General features: G+C 48.7%; 1 protein-coding gene across 1 annotated transcript in view; it reads right to left on the bottom strand.

Annotated features, from left to right (window-relative positions):
- ERGIC1 (endoplasmic reticulum-golgi intermediate compartment 1) overlaps positions 1 to 14,622 on the bottom strand; it is a 109,998-nt gene extending 95,376 nt beyond the window's left edge. Inside the window, exon 1 of the mRNA XM_068536369.1 lies at positions 14,488 to 14,622. Within this exon, the coding sequence (XP_068392470.1) occupies positions 14,488 to 14,507 (20 nt within the window). The 5' untranslated portion in view covers positions 14,508 to 14,622. The remainder of the gene's footprint in view (positions 1 to 14,487) is intronic.
- Between the last annotated feature and the right edge of the window lie 950 nt (positions 14,623 to 15,572).

The raw sequence follows: 15,572 nt of genomic DNA, 5'->3' as shown, positions 1-15,572 counted from the left end.
CGCTCCACAACAAGAGAAGCCACTGCAATGAGAAGCCTGCACACCACAACGAGGAGTAGCCCCCGCTCGCCGCAACTAGAGAAAGCCCGCACGCAGCAACAAAGACCCAACGCAGCCAAAAATTAAAAAATTAAAAAAAAAAAGACCGAGGAACTGTCCCCAACCAGAGCCTGGGGAGACGTGACCACTGAATGCAATGTTGGATCTTGGATTGGATCCTGGAGCAATAAAAGGACATCAGTGGAACAAAACTGTTTTTAAATTTTATATTATTTTGAGACTTTGCTTCTTTGGGGCACACTGGTCACCCCATCTGGCTGTGAGAGCTCTCTACAGTCTGTGGGCTGGCAGTGTGCTGATCTTTTAAAGTTTCTTTCCCTACCAAATCCCCCCCTTTTTGGTGAGGTTTCAGTGAGGTCTGTTAGGTGTGCATCCTGCAGCTTAATTGGCTTAAAATGTACTCTCCTTTGGTGTGATCTCTTTGGGGGCCAATTGGGAGAAAGAAAAACCAACAGTGTAACTGTTTTGATACTGGAAATTTGATGTGTCCTTTTGAAATAAAGAACCAGTCCCTCAAAAAAAAAAAAAAAAAAAAGTACATTAGTGGAAAACAGGTAAAATCCAAAATAAAATCTGGAGTTTAGTTAACAATAACACACCAAAGTCAGTTTCTTAGTTGTGACAAATGTGGTAATGTATGGTGTAAACCATGGGGAACACTGGATTGGAGGTATCTGTACCATCTTTACAACTTTTCTGTAACTCTATTCCAAAATAAAAAAGTGTCTTTAATTTAAAAAAAAGAGAGACGCCAGATACCAGAACTAAAACATAAGTTCCGTGAGGTTGGGGTGGGGGGGCAGGAGCTGTCTGTCTGGCTCAGTGCTATATCCCCAGCTTCGAGAACAGTGCCTGGCACACAGTAGGCCTTCAAGAAATATGCTCAACGAACAAATAACTCCACCACCCCAGCCTGTTCCTGGCCTGTTGACTGGGGCTCCAGAGACCAGCCAGAGAAAGGGCAGGATGGCCAGCCCCACCTGCTCCCCACAGGAAGGGCTGCAGCCCTCTCCCCGCCTCCCCAGCAGGGGCTCAGCGGTAATCTCCTGTCCACAGATGTACAGTGTCACCTAGATACTGGAAATGGTCACCTAGGCCCAGCCCCCTTCTCAGGCAACCCAGAGCCCCCTTCCCCGCCAAGGTTTCCATGGCAATAAATTGTAAACACAACTAAGTAGACAGCAGCTGACATCGGGGGTTTCCATGGAGAGACCCCCAAAACCGAGGCGATTATGCTCCCCTCTGGGACACACAAGTGTGGTTAAGAAAACCAGCTCTGGCATCACAGAGTGTTCCACTTGCCTGTGGTTTGTGTGACCTTGGCCAAGTCCTGTCCCCTCTGTGTCCAGCATCCTCATCAGGCAAATGGGAATGACAGCTGGTTCCTACGTGATGTGAGGATGAACTGAATGCAGGAAAGGCCTTCAGCCTGGCACTTGATAAATGGGCACTGTTGGGGGCACTGTGGTCACAGCACAGCCCTGGGAGGTCACCTGAGACACCCTGAGGGCTGAAGGTTTTAAGGGATCTGGAGAAGGGAGTGCCACTCAAACTGAGCTTTGGCCAGCCCCGGGACTGCTGAGGAGGAAAGACAGGTCCAGCGGCAGAGCTGGCAGTGCCACCCTAGCACCATCCAGAGAAGGGAAGCCCTGGCTGCCAGGCCTGGAAGAATCGTGCCCCGAGGATGCCTCTGCCCAAACCTGGGGGTCCCTCGACTCCTCTGCCTCTGGCTCCGAGCCCAGACCCACCAGGCCACCTCCCGAGAGTCCAGGGGCACCGCCCCAAGTCCTGTCCACCCGGCGAGTGTGTGCTGGTTCACTGGTACGTGAGACACACAGGCTGCATGCCGCCAGCCACAGGCCATCATCCGCCCTCAGAAGGCTTTGGTTTGGCCCAGCATAATGTTCAACAGCAATAAAACTGAAAGCAGTTACTAATCATTTTCACACAATTTATCAGACTTTCATCATTTCTTTAAAAATTGGGTAATCTGTACGGCAACAAGCCACAGAGAGCTGCCCCTTCCCAATGGAGCGTCACTCTCTGATGGGCCCCAGCCGGCACCCAACTGCCCGCCGCCCCGTGATACCTGCCCAGGGCCTGGGGACATCTGGGTGTGTGACCATTTGACCGTTTTCTCTCCCACCAGAGATTAATGCCTTGGGGTCTGGGGTCACCGTGTGGGTGCCACTTAGAGAGGGGAGCCCAGCTCTGGGTTGAATCGCCCCAGGTGTTCTCACGGGAGCGCATCACTGGTCCTGCAAACCCAAGGGGCCCCGGCTTTACCATGTCCACCCCCCAGATGCCCCTCTGCTCAGGTCTACCAGAGCTCGGCGAGGAGCCCGGGGACAATGCTACCAAGGAAGGCCACGACGAGGGAAACGGTCCCACATTCCACACGAGCTCATCTCATCCTCAAAAAAATCCTGCAAGGAGAGTGTGAGCACCCCACTTTGCAGATGAGGAAAATGGAAGCTTACAGGTCAAGGCAGCCCTCGGAGGAATCTGCAGCGTAGAAGGACATTCTGAAAGGGTGGCCCACGACCTAGCACTTTCCCGTGAAGATTTGGAGACACTTGCTCCACACCATGAAGGTACCCTTGGACCCAGCAAAACATCAAAACAAGTCAAATATCACCAGATTTCTTCCAAAGTAGTCAAGGGACATTTTAGTTAAATTCTACATGTCAGTGGCTCCTGATGTGAAAGCAAGAGAGAAAACGATAGTGGAGACCTGGTGGAGACTCATAAAAATCGACAATGTCAAGGTACCAGCGAGGCAGAAGAGCACCATGGTGAAGTACCCTGGCTCTTGAATCACAGACCCAAGTTCAAGTCCCAGTCCCGTACTTCCTCAGCTGTGTACCCTGGGCCAGTTCACTTCCCAGCTCTGAACCTTGGCTTCCTGTTTTAAAACTGAATTAATAAAGGAAACAATCAGCAGAGTGAAAAGGCAACCTTTTCACTGGGAGAAAATATTTGCGAACCATGTATTTGAAAAGTAGTTAATATCCAAAATACATAAGAAACTCAACTTCACAGCAAAACACACACACACACACACAAAACACACAACAACAACAACAACCCCACAACCCAATAACCTGATTAAAACTGAGCAGAGAACTTGAATAGACAGTTCCCCAAATAAGACAATCGAATGGCCAACAGGTATATGGAAAGATGCTCAACATCACTAATCATCAGAGAAACGCATATCGAAACCACAATGAGATATCACCTCACACCTGTCAGGATGGCCGTCACCAAAATAAACAAAAGAGAAGTGTGGAGGATATGGAGACACTGGAACTCTTGTACACTGTTCGTGGGAATGTCAATCAGTGCGGCCACTATGGAGAACACTATGGAGGATACTCAAAAAATTAAAAATAGAAATACCATATGATCCAGTAATCCCAGGACTGGGTATTTATCCGAAATAATTGAAGTCAGGATCTTGAAGAGATAGATGCAGCATTATTCACAATAGCCAAGATGTGGAAACAATCCAAGTGTCCATGGATGGATGAATGGATAAGGAAAATGTGGTGTATACAAACAATGGAATATTATTTGGCCTTTAAAAAGGAAATCCTGGGACTTCCCTGGTGGTGCAGTGGTTAAGACTCTGCGCTCCCAATACAGGGGACCCGGATTCTATCCCTGATCTGGGAACTAGATCCCACATGCATGCTGCAACTAAGGAGCTGGCAAGCCACAACTAAGGAGCCTGTGGGCTGCAACTAAGACCCAATGCAACCAAATAAATAAATAAAAATAAAAAAAAAAAAAGGAAATCCTCAACACGGATGAACCTGGAGGACATCGTGTTAAGTGAAACAAGCCAGTCACAGAAGGCCAAATATTGCCTCCACTTATATGAGGTATCTAAAATAGTTAAACCTACAGAGGCAGAGAGTAGAATGGTGGTTGCCAGGGGCTGGCAGGAGGAGGAGGAAATGGGGAGTTGCTATTCAATGGATATAAAGTTTCAGTTATACGCATAAGTTCTAGAGACCTGCTGTACAACACTGTGCCTGTCATTAACAATCCTGTAGTGTGAACTTAAAAATCTGTCAAGAGGGTAGATCTCACCTTAAGTGTTCTTAGCACAATTTTAAAACGTTGAATTAATAGTATGACTATAAAGTGATAGCATTACAGTTTCTTGGAGGGATGAAACTTCTGTATCCAGACTGCGGGGGTGGTTACACGATGTAAAGTCTTGACTTCCACAGAAGAATACACCAAAAAAGGCCACTTTTACTGTATGTTAATTAAAAAGATAAAATAAATAAATAAATAGTCATCTAAAAAAAAAGATAAAATATAGAAAAATAAATGACTAATAATCGTATCTATCTCGTGGAGCCAGTGTGACTTTCAAGTCCAATGACATGCCCAGCACAGAGTGCAACACATCACCAGCTGAGGAACCGTCAGGCACTACTAGTAAGATTCGCCTTGCCTCTTTTCCTCCTCCAGAGCAATTCGAGCCCCAGATGGCAACTCAAGAGAGAAAAGCATCACCAGCACCCAATGTTCAGGGACCTGTGACTGAAGTTTGCTAACAGCCAGGCCTCTCATCTCAAATAGGGTTTCCACCTTTTGGATAAACAGAACATTCAGTCCCTTTCAAACAGATCTCGCTTCCTGTCCAGCTGTGCTGCCCAGCAGATTCCAGAAGGAAGCATTCAAGGGAAGGATTTTACTGTCAGTCCCCCAGGGACCCCTAGATGCACCAGCTATGTGACCCAGCATCTCTGCGGGTCAATTTCCCTGGATGTAAAATAGGAATAATGCCCACTCAGAGGATGAGGAGATTTGTAAAGCGCCTTACGTATCCCCGAGCTCTTGGTAGTACGGGGATCCCTGAGTTCCTCCTGCCTCTCCCAAGGGTCAAGGCTTTCAAAAACCAATACATGCTAGTGTTGGCAGGTTTTTTTCCCATCCGGTACTTTTCCTGCATAGACACAAATGTAATTAAGAGACCTAAATGTTAAAGTTGACAACAGACAATTAGGCTAATTACCACTTCCTTAAAGAACAATTACAGCTGTGTTTCCCAAACAATATTCTGAGAAATGGTACTGGCCGGCCTATGAAGAACAACGGTGGCTTAGACAGTAAGTTTGGCAAAAGCTGGGCTAAGTGACTCTGGTTCCTTTTGTGCAGGACTTCTCAGAGCCTTCAGTAAGTTATGCACGTGCTGTGGATCTCCAAATGGGGGACCCATTACGGAGCGGCACAGTCTGGGAGATGCTGAGTTAGTCAATCTTACTGTACATCCAAATCACCTGGGGATCTTGCATTTCCAACAAGCTCCCAGGTGGTGCTGAAGCTGCTGGTGTGGGGACCACACTTTACAAAGCAAGGATATCCATGGAAAGGTAACCCCACCGCCACTGCCCTGCCTTAGTGACAGCTTTACTAGTGAAGAACAGTCCCAGAGGAGGGAATGTGCTTGCAGGGGGGACAGATGGGACCAGACTCTACTCCCCAACCTCCCCTCCAAAGACCCACTCTGGCATCTGGCTGCCCCTGTGCTCTCGGCCTGCTAAATATGGGTTCTCTGGATCTAGAGCAACCTTCTCAATCTTAGCTGTGCACCTGGAATCACGTGAGGACCTTTATAAAATACTGATGCCTGAGTCCCCCACCCTCAGATCCTGATTACTGGGTCTGGAGCACCACCTGAGTTTGGGGATTTTTAAAACTCCTCCAGTGATTCTAACATACAGCAGAGCTGATGTTCACTGATACAGAGGTGGTGGGTAAGCCTCACCCCAAATGCCCTCCTCACACCCTGCCTGCCTCTCCAGTGTCTGATGAAAACTGCCCAGGAGCAACTCCAAAATAAAAAATGAAAGGATTACCAGATGGGAAACAGAACTTAACGAGGCCACAGCTGACTAAAGCCCAGTCTCAAGATACTATGGTATCAGGAATCCAAACCGCCTCAGGAGGAGAGATTTTTCCATCCCCTTCCACGTCCAGATGAGCAGGTAAACATATGCTCTACACTCTAAAGCCCCAGTGGCCGGAGTGGGAAAACCTGGACCCTCCAGAATGAGAGGCTCTAAATTGCTGTGAGACCATAGTGAGGGTTCTTTAAAGACAATTTCAGAATCAGGTGTCAGACCACATGAGTCTAGTTAAAAAAAAAATAAAGGCTGACGACTTTAAGCTTCTTAATGAACACTACTGGGAAAGGATTAGAGATGAGAAAGCCAAGGAATGCAATTAGAGGGGGTTTCAGTTCTCTCTGAACTCTGTGAATGGAAGGGCAAAGCTTTAGAGATGATCCTATAGGATACAAGTGGGGCTCTGGAGCACAAGAACAGCATTCCAACCCCAGTGCCTTCTGCTGACCCATCACGTCCCTTAACTCTGCTGCACTTGCACTGGCTCATCTGTAAAGTGGGATAACAACAGTGTCTGCCTTGCAGGGTTGGTGGGCAATTGCATGAGCACAGGTAAGATCCTTACCACAGTGTCAGGCACTAGTAAGTGCTCAATGAATGTGAAATGCTGGCTTGATTTTCAAATAATTTTTCCTCCAGTCTGGTCTTTATTTCCCTTCGGCCCTGATTTTTAAGTCTATTTATATATTTTTTAAACTTGTTGTAAAGTACGTGTTTCCGTCAACAGCCCCAAGATCTTTCTGGAATGAGGTAAGGTAGAAATACAGGCACTCACATAAGCCACTGTACTATCTGCTGAGTGCTGATTATGTGCTCAGAGCCCGCAGTGGTGGTCGGGGCTGACCCCGGCACAGGGAGTGAGGGGGGCTGCAGGGGCCCCCCCGGGCAAGGCCGCATGGGGAGCTAAGGAAATCGTACTTGATCAGAGCAATGGGCCCCACTTGACGGTTGAAACCAGAATGTGAAAAAAATCAGGTCAACTTTGGAAAGCTCCCCTGGGGTTCTAAGATCTGGGGTCTCTTGGAGATGAGAGACCACTTGGAAGGCCAGACTGAGAGGCTATGGAAGCCGAGCCAAGGCGCCGCAGCAGAGCCGGCATCACAGGAGTGTGAACCGTGCAGTCACACAGGGTCCTGTGCTCAGGGGGCCGCGTCTAGGCTTAGTCTAACGCTCTGCTGTCACTGTCCTGACATTCGTAATACTTTTCTAACAAGGGGTTCTGCATTTTCATTTTGCACTGGGCCCCACAAATTATGCAGCCGGCTGTACCCTGCAGGGACACCTCGCTTGCCCCTACATCTACCCTACAAGGTGAGGCAATGAAGATTGCCATCTTCTCCTTAAAATGAAGAAACTGAGGCTCGGAGAAGGTAAGTCAACTGTCCCAGGTCCCAGATGGTCCGTGACAGGACAGCAGCACACCCCCGGTCTTGGGGTTTCAACTCAGAGGCTGCCATCGGGGGGAGCCGGCCACCTCTGCGTGCCTGAAAGCCGTGCTCAGGCTCTCCTGGGCCTGGGCTGCAGGAAATGCCCCACCCTCCCCAGAAGCCTGAGCCAGAGACAGCAGGTGTTCTGGCCCCGGCCAGCCGGAACTGGGTCCGGAACTGGGTCCGGGCAGGGCCAACGCCCACGGAACTGGGTCACAAGGCCAGTTCCACTACCGCAAGGTCCAGCGATTAATGAAACAATGCACCAGGAGCAAAACAAACACAAGTCATCTTTGAAGGCCTCGGGTCCCTCCTCTGTACTCTGCCTATTCCCCACCCCCAACTACAACTTAGAGAAGACCACGTTCAAGGAAGGAAGGGGGAAAATTAACCACCCATAGCTGAAAAGTTTCCCAGTAAAGGAAGAACAGGCACATCAAATCACACCATGCCTTTGGCTTCCTTGACAGACTCTGAGAGACATATCCTGGGGGTGAGTGTGGCCCTGGCACTATTCTAGGCACTGGAGTTACAACAGTGAATGAAACAGATAAAGATCTTTGCCCAATAAACCATTAGCCAGACTCATCAAGAGAAAAAGGGAGAAGACTCAAATCAATAGAATTAGAAATGAAAAAGGTGAAGTAACCACTGACACTGCAGAAATAACAAACGATCATGAGAGATTACTACAAGCAACTCTATGCCAATAAAATGGACAACCTGGAAGAAATGGACAAATTCTTAGAAATGCACAACCTGCCGAGACTGAACCAGGAAGAAATAGAAAATATGAACAGACCAATCACAAGCACTGAAATTGAAACTGTGATTAAAAATCTTCCAACAAACAAAAGCCCAGGACCAGATGGCTTCACAGGCAAATTCTATCAAACATTTAGAGAAGAGCTAACACCTAGCCTTCTCAAACTCTTCCAAAATATTGCAGAGGGAGGAACACTCCCCAACTCATTCTACGAGGCCACCATCACCCTGATACCAAAACCAGACAAAGATGTCACAAAGAAAGAAAACTACAGGCCAATATCACTGATGAACATAGATGCAAAAATCCTCAACAAAATACTAGCAAACAGAATCCAACAGCACATTAAAAGGATCATACACCATGATCAAGTGGGGTTTATTCCAGGAATGCAAGGATTCTTCAATATACGCAAATCAATCAACGTGATACACCATATTAACAAATTGAAGGAGAAAAACCATATGATCATCTCAATAGATGCAGAGAAAGCTTTCGACAAAATTCAACACCCATTTATGATAAAAGCCCTGCAGAAAGTAGGCATAGAGGGAACTTTCCTCAACATAATAAAGGCCATATATGACAAACCCACAGCCAACATTGTCCTCAATGGTGAAAAACTGAAACCATTTCCACTAAGATCAGGAACAAGACAAGGTTGCCCACTCTCACCACTATTATTCAACATAGTTTTGGAAGTGTTAGCCACAGCAATCAGAGAAGAAAAAGAAATAAAAGGAATCCAAATCGGAGAAGAAGTAAAGCTGTCACTGTTTACAGATGACATGATATTATACACAGAGAATCCTAAAGATGCTACCAGAAAACTACTAGAGCTAATCAATGACTTTGGTAAAGTAGCAGGATACAAAATGAATGCACAGAAATCTCTTGCATTCCTATACACTAATGATGAAAAATCTGAAAGTGAAATTAAGAAAACACTCCTGTTTACCATTGCAACAAAAAGAATAAAATACCTAGGAATAAACCTACCTAAGGAGACAAAAGACCTGTATGCAGAAAATTATAAGACACTGATGAAAGAAATTAAAGATGATACAAATAGATGGAGAGATATACCATGTTCTTGGATTGGAAGAATCAACATTGTGAAAATGACTATACTACCCAAAGCAATCTACAGATTCAATGCAATCCCTATCAAACTACCACTGGCATTTTTCACAGAACTAGAACAAAAAATTTCACAATTTGTATGGAAACACAAAAGACCCCGAGTGGCCAAAGCAATCTTGAGAACGAAAAATGGAGCTGGAGGAATCAGGCTCCCTGACTTCAGACTATATTACAAAGCTACAGGAATCAAGACAGTTTGGTACTGGCACAAAAACAGAAACATAGACCAATGGAACAGGATAGAAAGCCCAGAGATAAACCCATGCACATATGGTCACCTTATCTTTGATAAAGGAGGCAAGCATATACAGTGGAGAAAAGACAGCTTCTTCAATAAGTGGTGCTGGGAAAACTGGACAGGTACATGTAGAAGTATGAAATTAGAACACACCCTAACACCATACACAAAAATAAACTCAAAATGGATTAAAGACCTAAATGTAAGGCCAGACACTATCAAACTCTTAGAGGAAAACATAGGCAGAACACTCTATGACATAAATCACAGCAAGATCCTTTTTGACCCAACTCCTAGAGAAATGGAAATAAAAACACAAATAAACAAATGGGACCTAATGAAACTTAAAAGCTTTTGCACAGCAAAGGAAACCATAAACAAGACCAAAAGACAACCCTCAGAATGGGAGAAAATATTTGCAAATGAAGCAACTGACAAAGGATTAATCTCCAAGATTTACAAGCAGCTCATGCAGCTCAAGAACAAAAAAACAAACAGCCCAATCCAAAAATGGGCAGAAGACCTAAATAGACATTTCTCCAAAGAAGATATACAGATTGCCAACAGACACATGAAAGAATGCTCAACATCATTAATATTAGAAAAATGCAAATCAAAACTACAATGAGATATCATCTCACACCAGTCAGAATGGCCATCATCAAAAAATCTAGAAACAATAAATGCTGGAGAGGATGTGGAGAAAAGGGAACACTCTTGCACTGTTGGTGGGAATGTAAATTGATACAGCCACTATGGAGAACAGTATGGAAGTTCCTTAAAAAACTAAAAATAGAACTATCATACGACCCAGCAATCCCACTACTGGGCATATACCCTGAGAAAACCATAATTCAAAAAGAGTCACGTTGGGGCTTCCCTGGTGGCGCAGTGGTTAAGAATCCGCCTGCCAATGCAGGGGACATGGGTTCGAGCCCTGGTCCGGGAAGATCCCACATGCCGCAGAGCAACTTAAGCCTGTGCGCCACAACTAATGAGCCTGCGCTCTAGAGCCTGTGAGCCACAACTACTGAAGCCTGTGTGCCACAACTACTGAAGCCTGCGCGCCTAGAGCCCTTGCTCTGCAACAAGAGAAGCCACCGCAATGAGAAGCCTGCGCACCACAACGAAGAGTAGCCCCTACTCGCTGCAACTAGAGAAAGCCAGCGCACAGCAATGAAGACCCAACGCAGCCAAAAATAAATAAAATAAAATAAATTTAAAAAAAAAAAAAAAAAAAAGAGTCATGTACCAAAATGTTCATTGCAGCTCTATTTACAATAGCGAGGACATGGAAGCAACCTAAGTGTCCATCATCGGATGAATGGATAAAGAAGATGTGGCACATATATACAATGGAATATTACTCAGCCATAAAAAGAAACGAAATGGAGGTATTTGTAGTGAGGTGGATGGAGTTAGAGTCTGTCATACAGAGTGAAGTAAGTCAGAGAGAGAAAAACAAATACAGTATGCTAACACATATATATGGAATCTAAGGAAAAAAAAAAAAAAAAAAAGGTCATGAAGAACCTAGTGGCAAGATGGAAATAAAGACACAGACCTACTGGAGAACAGACTTGGGGATATGGGGAGGGGGAAGGGTAAGATGTGACAGGGTGAGAGAGTGGCATGGACATATATACACTACTAAATGTAAAATGGATAGCTAGGGCTTCCCTGGTGGCGCAGTGGTTGAGAATCTGCCTGCTAATGCAGGAGACACGGGTTCGAGCCCTGGTCTGGGAAGATCCCACATGCCGCGGAGCAACTAGGCCCGTGAGCCACAACTACTGAGCCTGCGCGTCTGGAGCCCATGCTCCGCAAAAGAGAGGCCGCGACAGTGAGAGGCCCGTGCACCGCGATGAAGAGTGGCCCCCGCTTGCCGCAACTAGAGAAAGCCCTCGCACAGAAACGAAGACCCAACACAGCCAAAAATAAATAAATAAATAAATAAATAAAATTAAAAAAAAAAAAAAAATGGATAGCTAGTGGGAAGCAGTCACATAGCACAGGGAGATCAGCTCGGTGCTTTGTGACCACCTAGAGGGGTGGGATAGGGAGGGTGGGAGGCATGGAGACGCAAGAGGGAGGAGATATAGGAACATGTGTATATGTATGACTGATTCACTTTGTTATAGAGCAGAAACTAACACACCATTGTGAAGCAATTGTACTCCAATAAAGATGTTAAAAAAAAAAAAAAAGATCTTTGCCCTAGGGAGCTCATGTTTTCATGGGAGGAAAAAGCAGAATAAGCATAAAATAATTAAGTGAATTATACAGTGTTAGGAAATACAGGTGTTTCGATGAAAGAACACAAATAATGAAAAGAGTGGCCAATATTTATTGGGTGCATACTCTGTATCTAAATGCTTTACACACACTGGCTCAGTTAATCTTCTCAACAACAGGTACTGTTCTCATCCCCATTTCACAGACAGGAAAGCACACAGGAGGTAAGGTGCACGAGGTCCCACAGGCACTAGGAAAACAAGGAGTTCTGGTAAGAAAGAGCAAGAGGTTCCTTTTTCCCCCTTTCTGATTGTGTTCTGTATTAAGGAGAGCAAAACGATCAGGAAACCTGGTCTTCTCCCTGGCCTCGAACTGGGAGAGGGGGGGTTCAACCAGAGCATGCCCCTCTCCATTTCCCCATGGTTTTTAAGAGATCTGACAGGGCTGTGGGACCCTCCAAGACCTCCTTTTTCTCCCACAGTTAAGGCTCTGCAGCTAACAGTCCTCAGTTCGAATCCCAGCTCCACCAGCTCACCACTGCCTGGCCCTGGGCAAACGAGTCACATGTCACCCAGCTCTGCAGTGGGGCACGTGGCGGAGGGCTGAGCACGGAGCAGACACTCAGTAGACGTTTGACCAATGAACACTGAAGTGCGCGTAAAGTGGACCCTTCCTTAGAACCTGAGACCTGGAACGAACACATCTTAAGAAGTGTAGGTTACTAGGCTTGTCCTCCAAGGTGTGAATGGGAAGTGTTGAATCCATTCTCACTGTTCTGTGGTGGCACAAGCCTTCAAGGAAATTGATTAAAACACCTCATTAAGCTGGGGCCCCCATGGTACCTGGACACTCCAAACCTCCAACTCAAGGGGCACCAGGTCAGGAGCTGTGCGTGACCTGGGACCCTGGCCCACCCTTCAATATAAGTTCCATGAGGTCCAGGGCAAGACCCTCAGCCCTCAACTTCCTCCTTCTAAAATGGGAGATTAGGTGCAGAGTGAATGAATTCTATGCCCGAAAGCAGTGACTTCCCCAATAAGGTCAAAATCACTGGAACCTACTGAATCACAAAGGGATGCGGGGTGAGGGCAGGAATATCAACCTGGGTAAGCGGAGGCTTTATGGAACCAGGAATCAATGTGCCAGCTACAGCTCTCTCATGTCCTGAATGTTAACCGTCGGTATGAGGACTGCCCCTGAATTCCATCACAGGGGCTTTCCTTGTATGAAAATGCCCTGGGTCTGCAAGCATTTGTCTGAGACCCTGGTGCCAGCCCCAGGGCTGCATGGAAGGGGCAGGCTGTTTGTGAGATGGCAGTGGTGCCCAGGGCAGGCTGAGTACCACGTCAGCCAGTGCAAGAGTTCCAAGGCCACTGTTCTCTCCATGCTTAAACTCCAACATGCCCACATGCCATGGGGGTCACTGCCAGGCTTTTCTTCCCAGGAAGTCTGTCGTTTTACCCTGACTTCATTCACACCTGTAGGGAGGGAAGGAGCTGGCAGGGACCAGAATCCCTGTTTTGTGGATGAGGAAGTGGCCTCATGGAGAGGCTGCTTCTCCACTAACCTCCCACTTCTGAGCTCTGCACCCCTCCAGGCTCTGAATTAAGCGCTTCTCATGCACTCAGCCCTCGCAGGTGGGACTTTATTTTTAGCCCCAATTTGCAAGTGGTGACACAGAGATACTGAGAGGGCTCAGACACTTGCCCAAGACATCAAGCTGAGCAGCTAAGGGGAGGTCTGAACCCAGAGCCTTCGCCCCTAACTTCTAGAATATACCAAGCTGTTCAGTGGAGGGGGCAGAGCCAGGATTCTGATCCAGCTCCTCCCCACTAAGCCCTGCTATTTTTCTGGCTATACACCACAGTATGGCTGCCTCAGGCCAGGGCATCCCCTGGGGCTCCATACCTCAAGGGAAAGTCTGGATGTAGACCCCCTGTTAGGCAGACTTCCAGAAGGCCTAGCCCAGCACAACGTGGACCATGAGGCGGCTGGACCCCACAAAGGGCCCATTGTGGTGACTGTAGAAAACCAAGGTCAGATCAGGCTAGGCCCTCTGCAAAGCCCTGCCCACAGCTCCCTTACCTCCTCCCCTCCCCCATGGAGCCCCCATACCCAGAGCACAGGACCAGGACTGGCTGGGGTACAGGCCTCCGGTTCGGCCAGTCAGGGAGAGTCTGAGCCTATGGAAACCTGAAACCCTCCAGCAGCTGTCTGGCGGGATGGGTCTGCACACCCCTGCGGATCCCTGGGGGCTCATCCGAGGTGCCCTGGACGCACCTGTCAGCTGGGGTGGGGTTCACGAAAGGAGGCTCTGTAGAGGAGACGAAGGGGATGGCTTGTTTGCTCCTATCTAGGGGAGGGAGGAAACCTGTTTCCCAGCATGGGGGGAAGGGGATGCGAGTTTGCGAGGTGTCGGGGCAGCCTGGGGAGGGGGCTCCGCGGAGGGAAGGGGCGGAGCGGCCCGAGAGGTGGGTGGCCTCGCTTCCCGTTGCACGAGGAGGCCCTCCGAGGCTCCAGCTGGCTTTGTGTGCGGCACGGGGGCCCGCCCGGCGTCCCCGAGGGCTTGCCGAGGCGTGCACAGGGCGAAGGGCCGCTTTTGCGTTCCAGGCGGGAGGGGTCCGCGGCATGCCCGAGCATCCCCCGCGCCTGCGGAGGGGGCTCCCCGGTGGCCGGGGTCGCCACACTCACCTCCTGAAGTCAAAGGGCATCGTGCCGCCGCCGCCGCTGCCGCCGGGGGTGGGAGCCCTGCAGGCCAGGTGGGCCGCGGCGCCGCGTGGGTCCCAGCCCGCTGCCAACGCCTCCGCCGGCCGCCCCGCCCCCGCCGGCCGCCCCCAGCCCTCGACACTCGCCGCTGCCTCCCGCCGCCGGGAAGTGACGCTCCGCGCAGCCCATTGGGCGCCGCCCCCGCCCCCGGCCGCCCCTTCCGCCGCCCTGTTAAAGGGGCCCGGGGGCCTGAGGGCCTGGGGGCCTAAGGGGCTCGGGGCTGGGGGCTGGGGGCTGGGGGCTGGGGGCTGGGAGGGGGAGGGGCTGGCCATGGTGGGCGCGCGATGGGGGTCGAGGCTTGGAGAGGAAGGGAGCACCCAAAGACTCCCGCATTCATTCCTTCCAAGCCCCCGCACTGTGTTTTTCATCACCTTCTCTCTGTGTGACCTTGAGCAAATCCCTCTGCCTCTCCGAGCCTCCTACGTTGTTTTGCGTTTGTAAAACAGTTTCCTTGGGTTGTGAAAATTAAATGGAATGGTCCAGATTTGGGCTACACACAGCGTCAAACTCTGAGTAAAGGGCCTGATACTGTGAAAGAAAGGAGGAAAGCAGGCAGGCCTAGATTTGTAAAGGGGACCCACCATGTCCCTGCTGTGCCTCTCTGGGGAAGATGCTTGGCTTCTCTGAGCCCACACCCCTTTCCACGGCTACACAAAGAGGATGATGACACTTACTGGAGGAGCTTTTTCCTGGGGATCAAATGAGAAAGTTGGGAGACTGCTTAGTGTGATGCCTGGCACCTAGTAAGGGCTCGTCACCTGAAGCTATTGTGGTTGGCCTGGTAGCTCTGCTTCTCTGCTTGCATCTTCCATTTGTGGTTCATTCCGATGGTATTCACCGGGCCGGCTCCGAGCCCGTTCAGGACAGCAGACTAAGACCTGCCTTGTGACTTGGCCCACCGGGGACCTCTCCGAGCCTTAGTTTCCTTCTGCGAAATTCACGGGTAATCAGTATCTCCTTCCGGGATTGCTGGGTTAGAGGAGTTGGTAGTTGTAACACAACACCCAGGT

This window comes from Eschrichtius robustus, chromosome 2, assembly GCF_028021215.1.
Source record: "Eschrichtius robustus isolate mEscRob2 chromosome 2, mEscRob2.pri, whole genome shotgun sequence".
Classification (NCBI taxonomy): Eukaryota; Metazoa; Chordata; class Mammalia; order Artiodactyla; family Eschrichtiidae; genus Eschrichtius; species Eschrichtius robustus.
The sequence above is the reverse complement of the archived record's forward strand: the minus strand, read 5'-3'. Positions and strand labels throughout refer to the sequence as shown.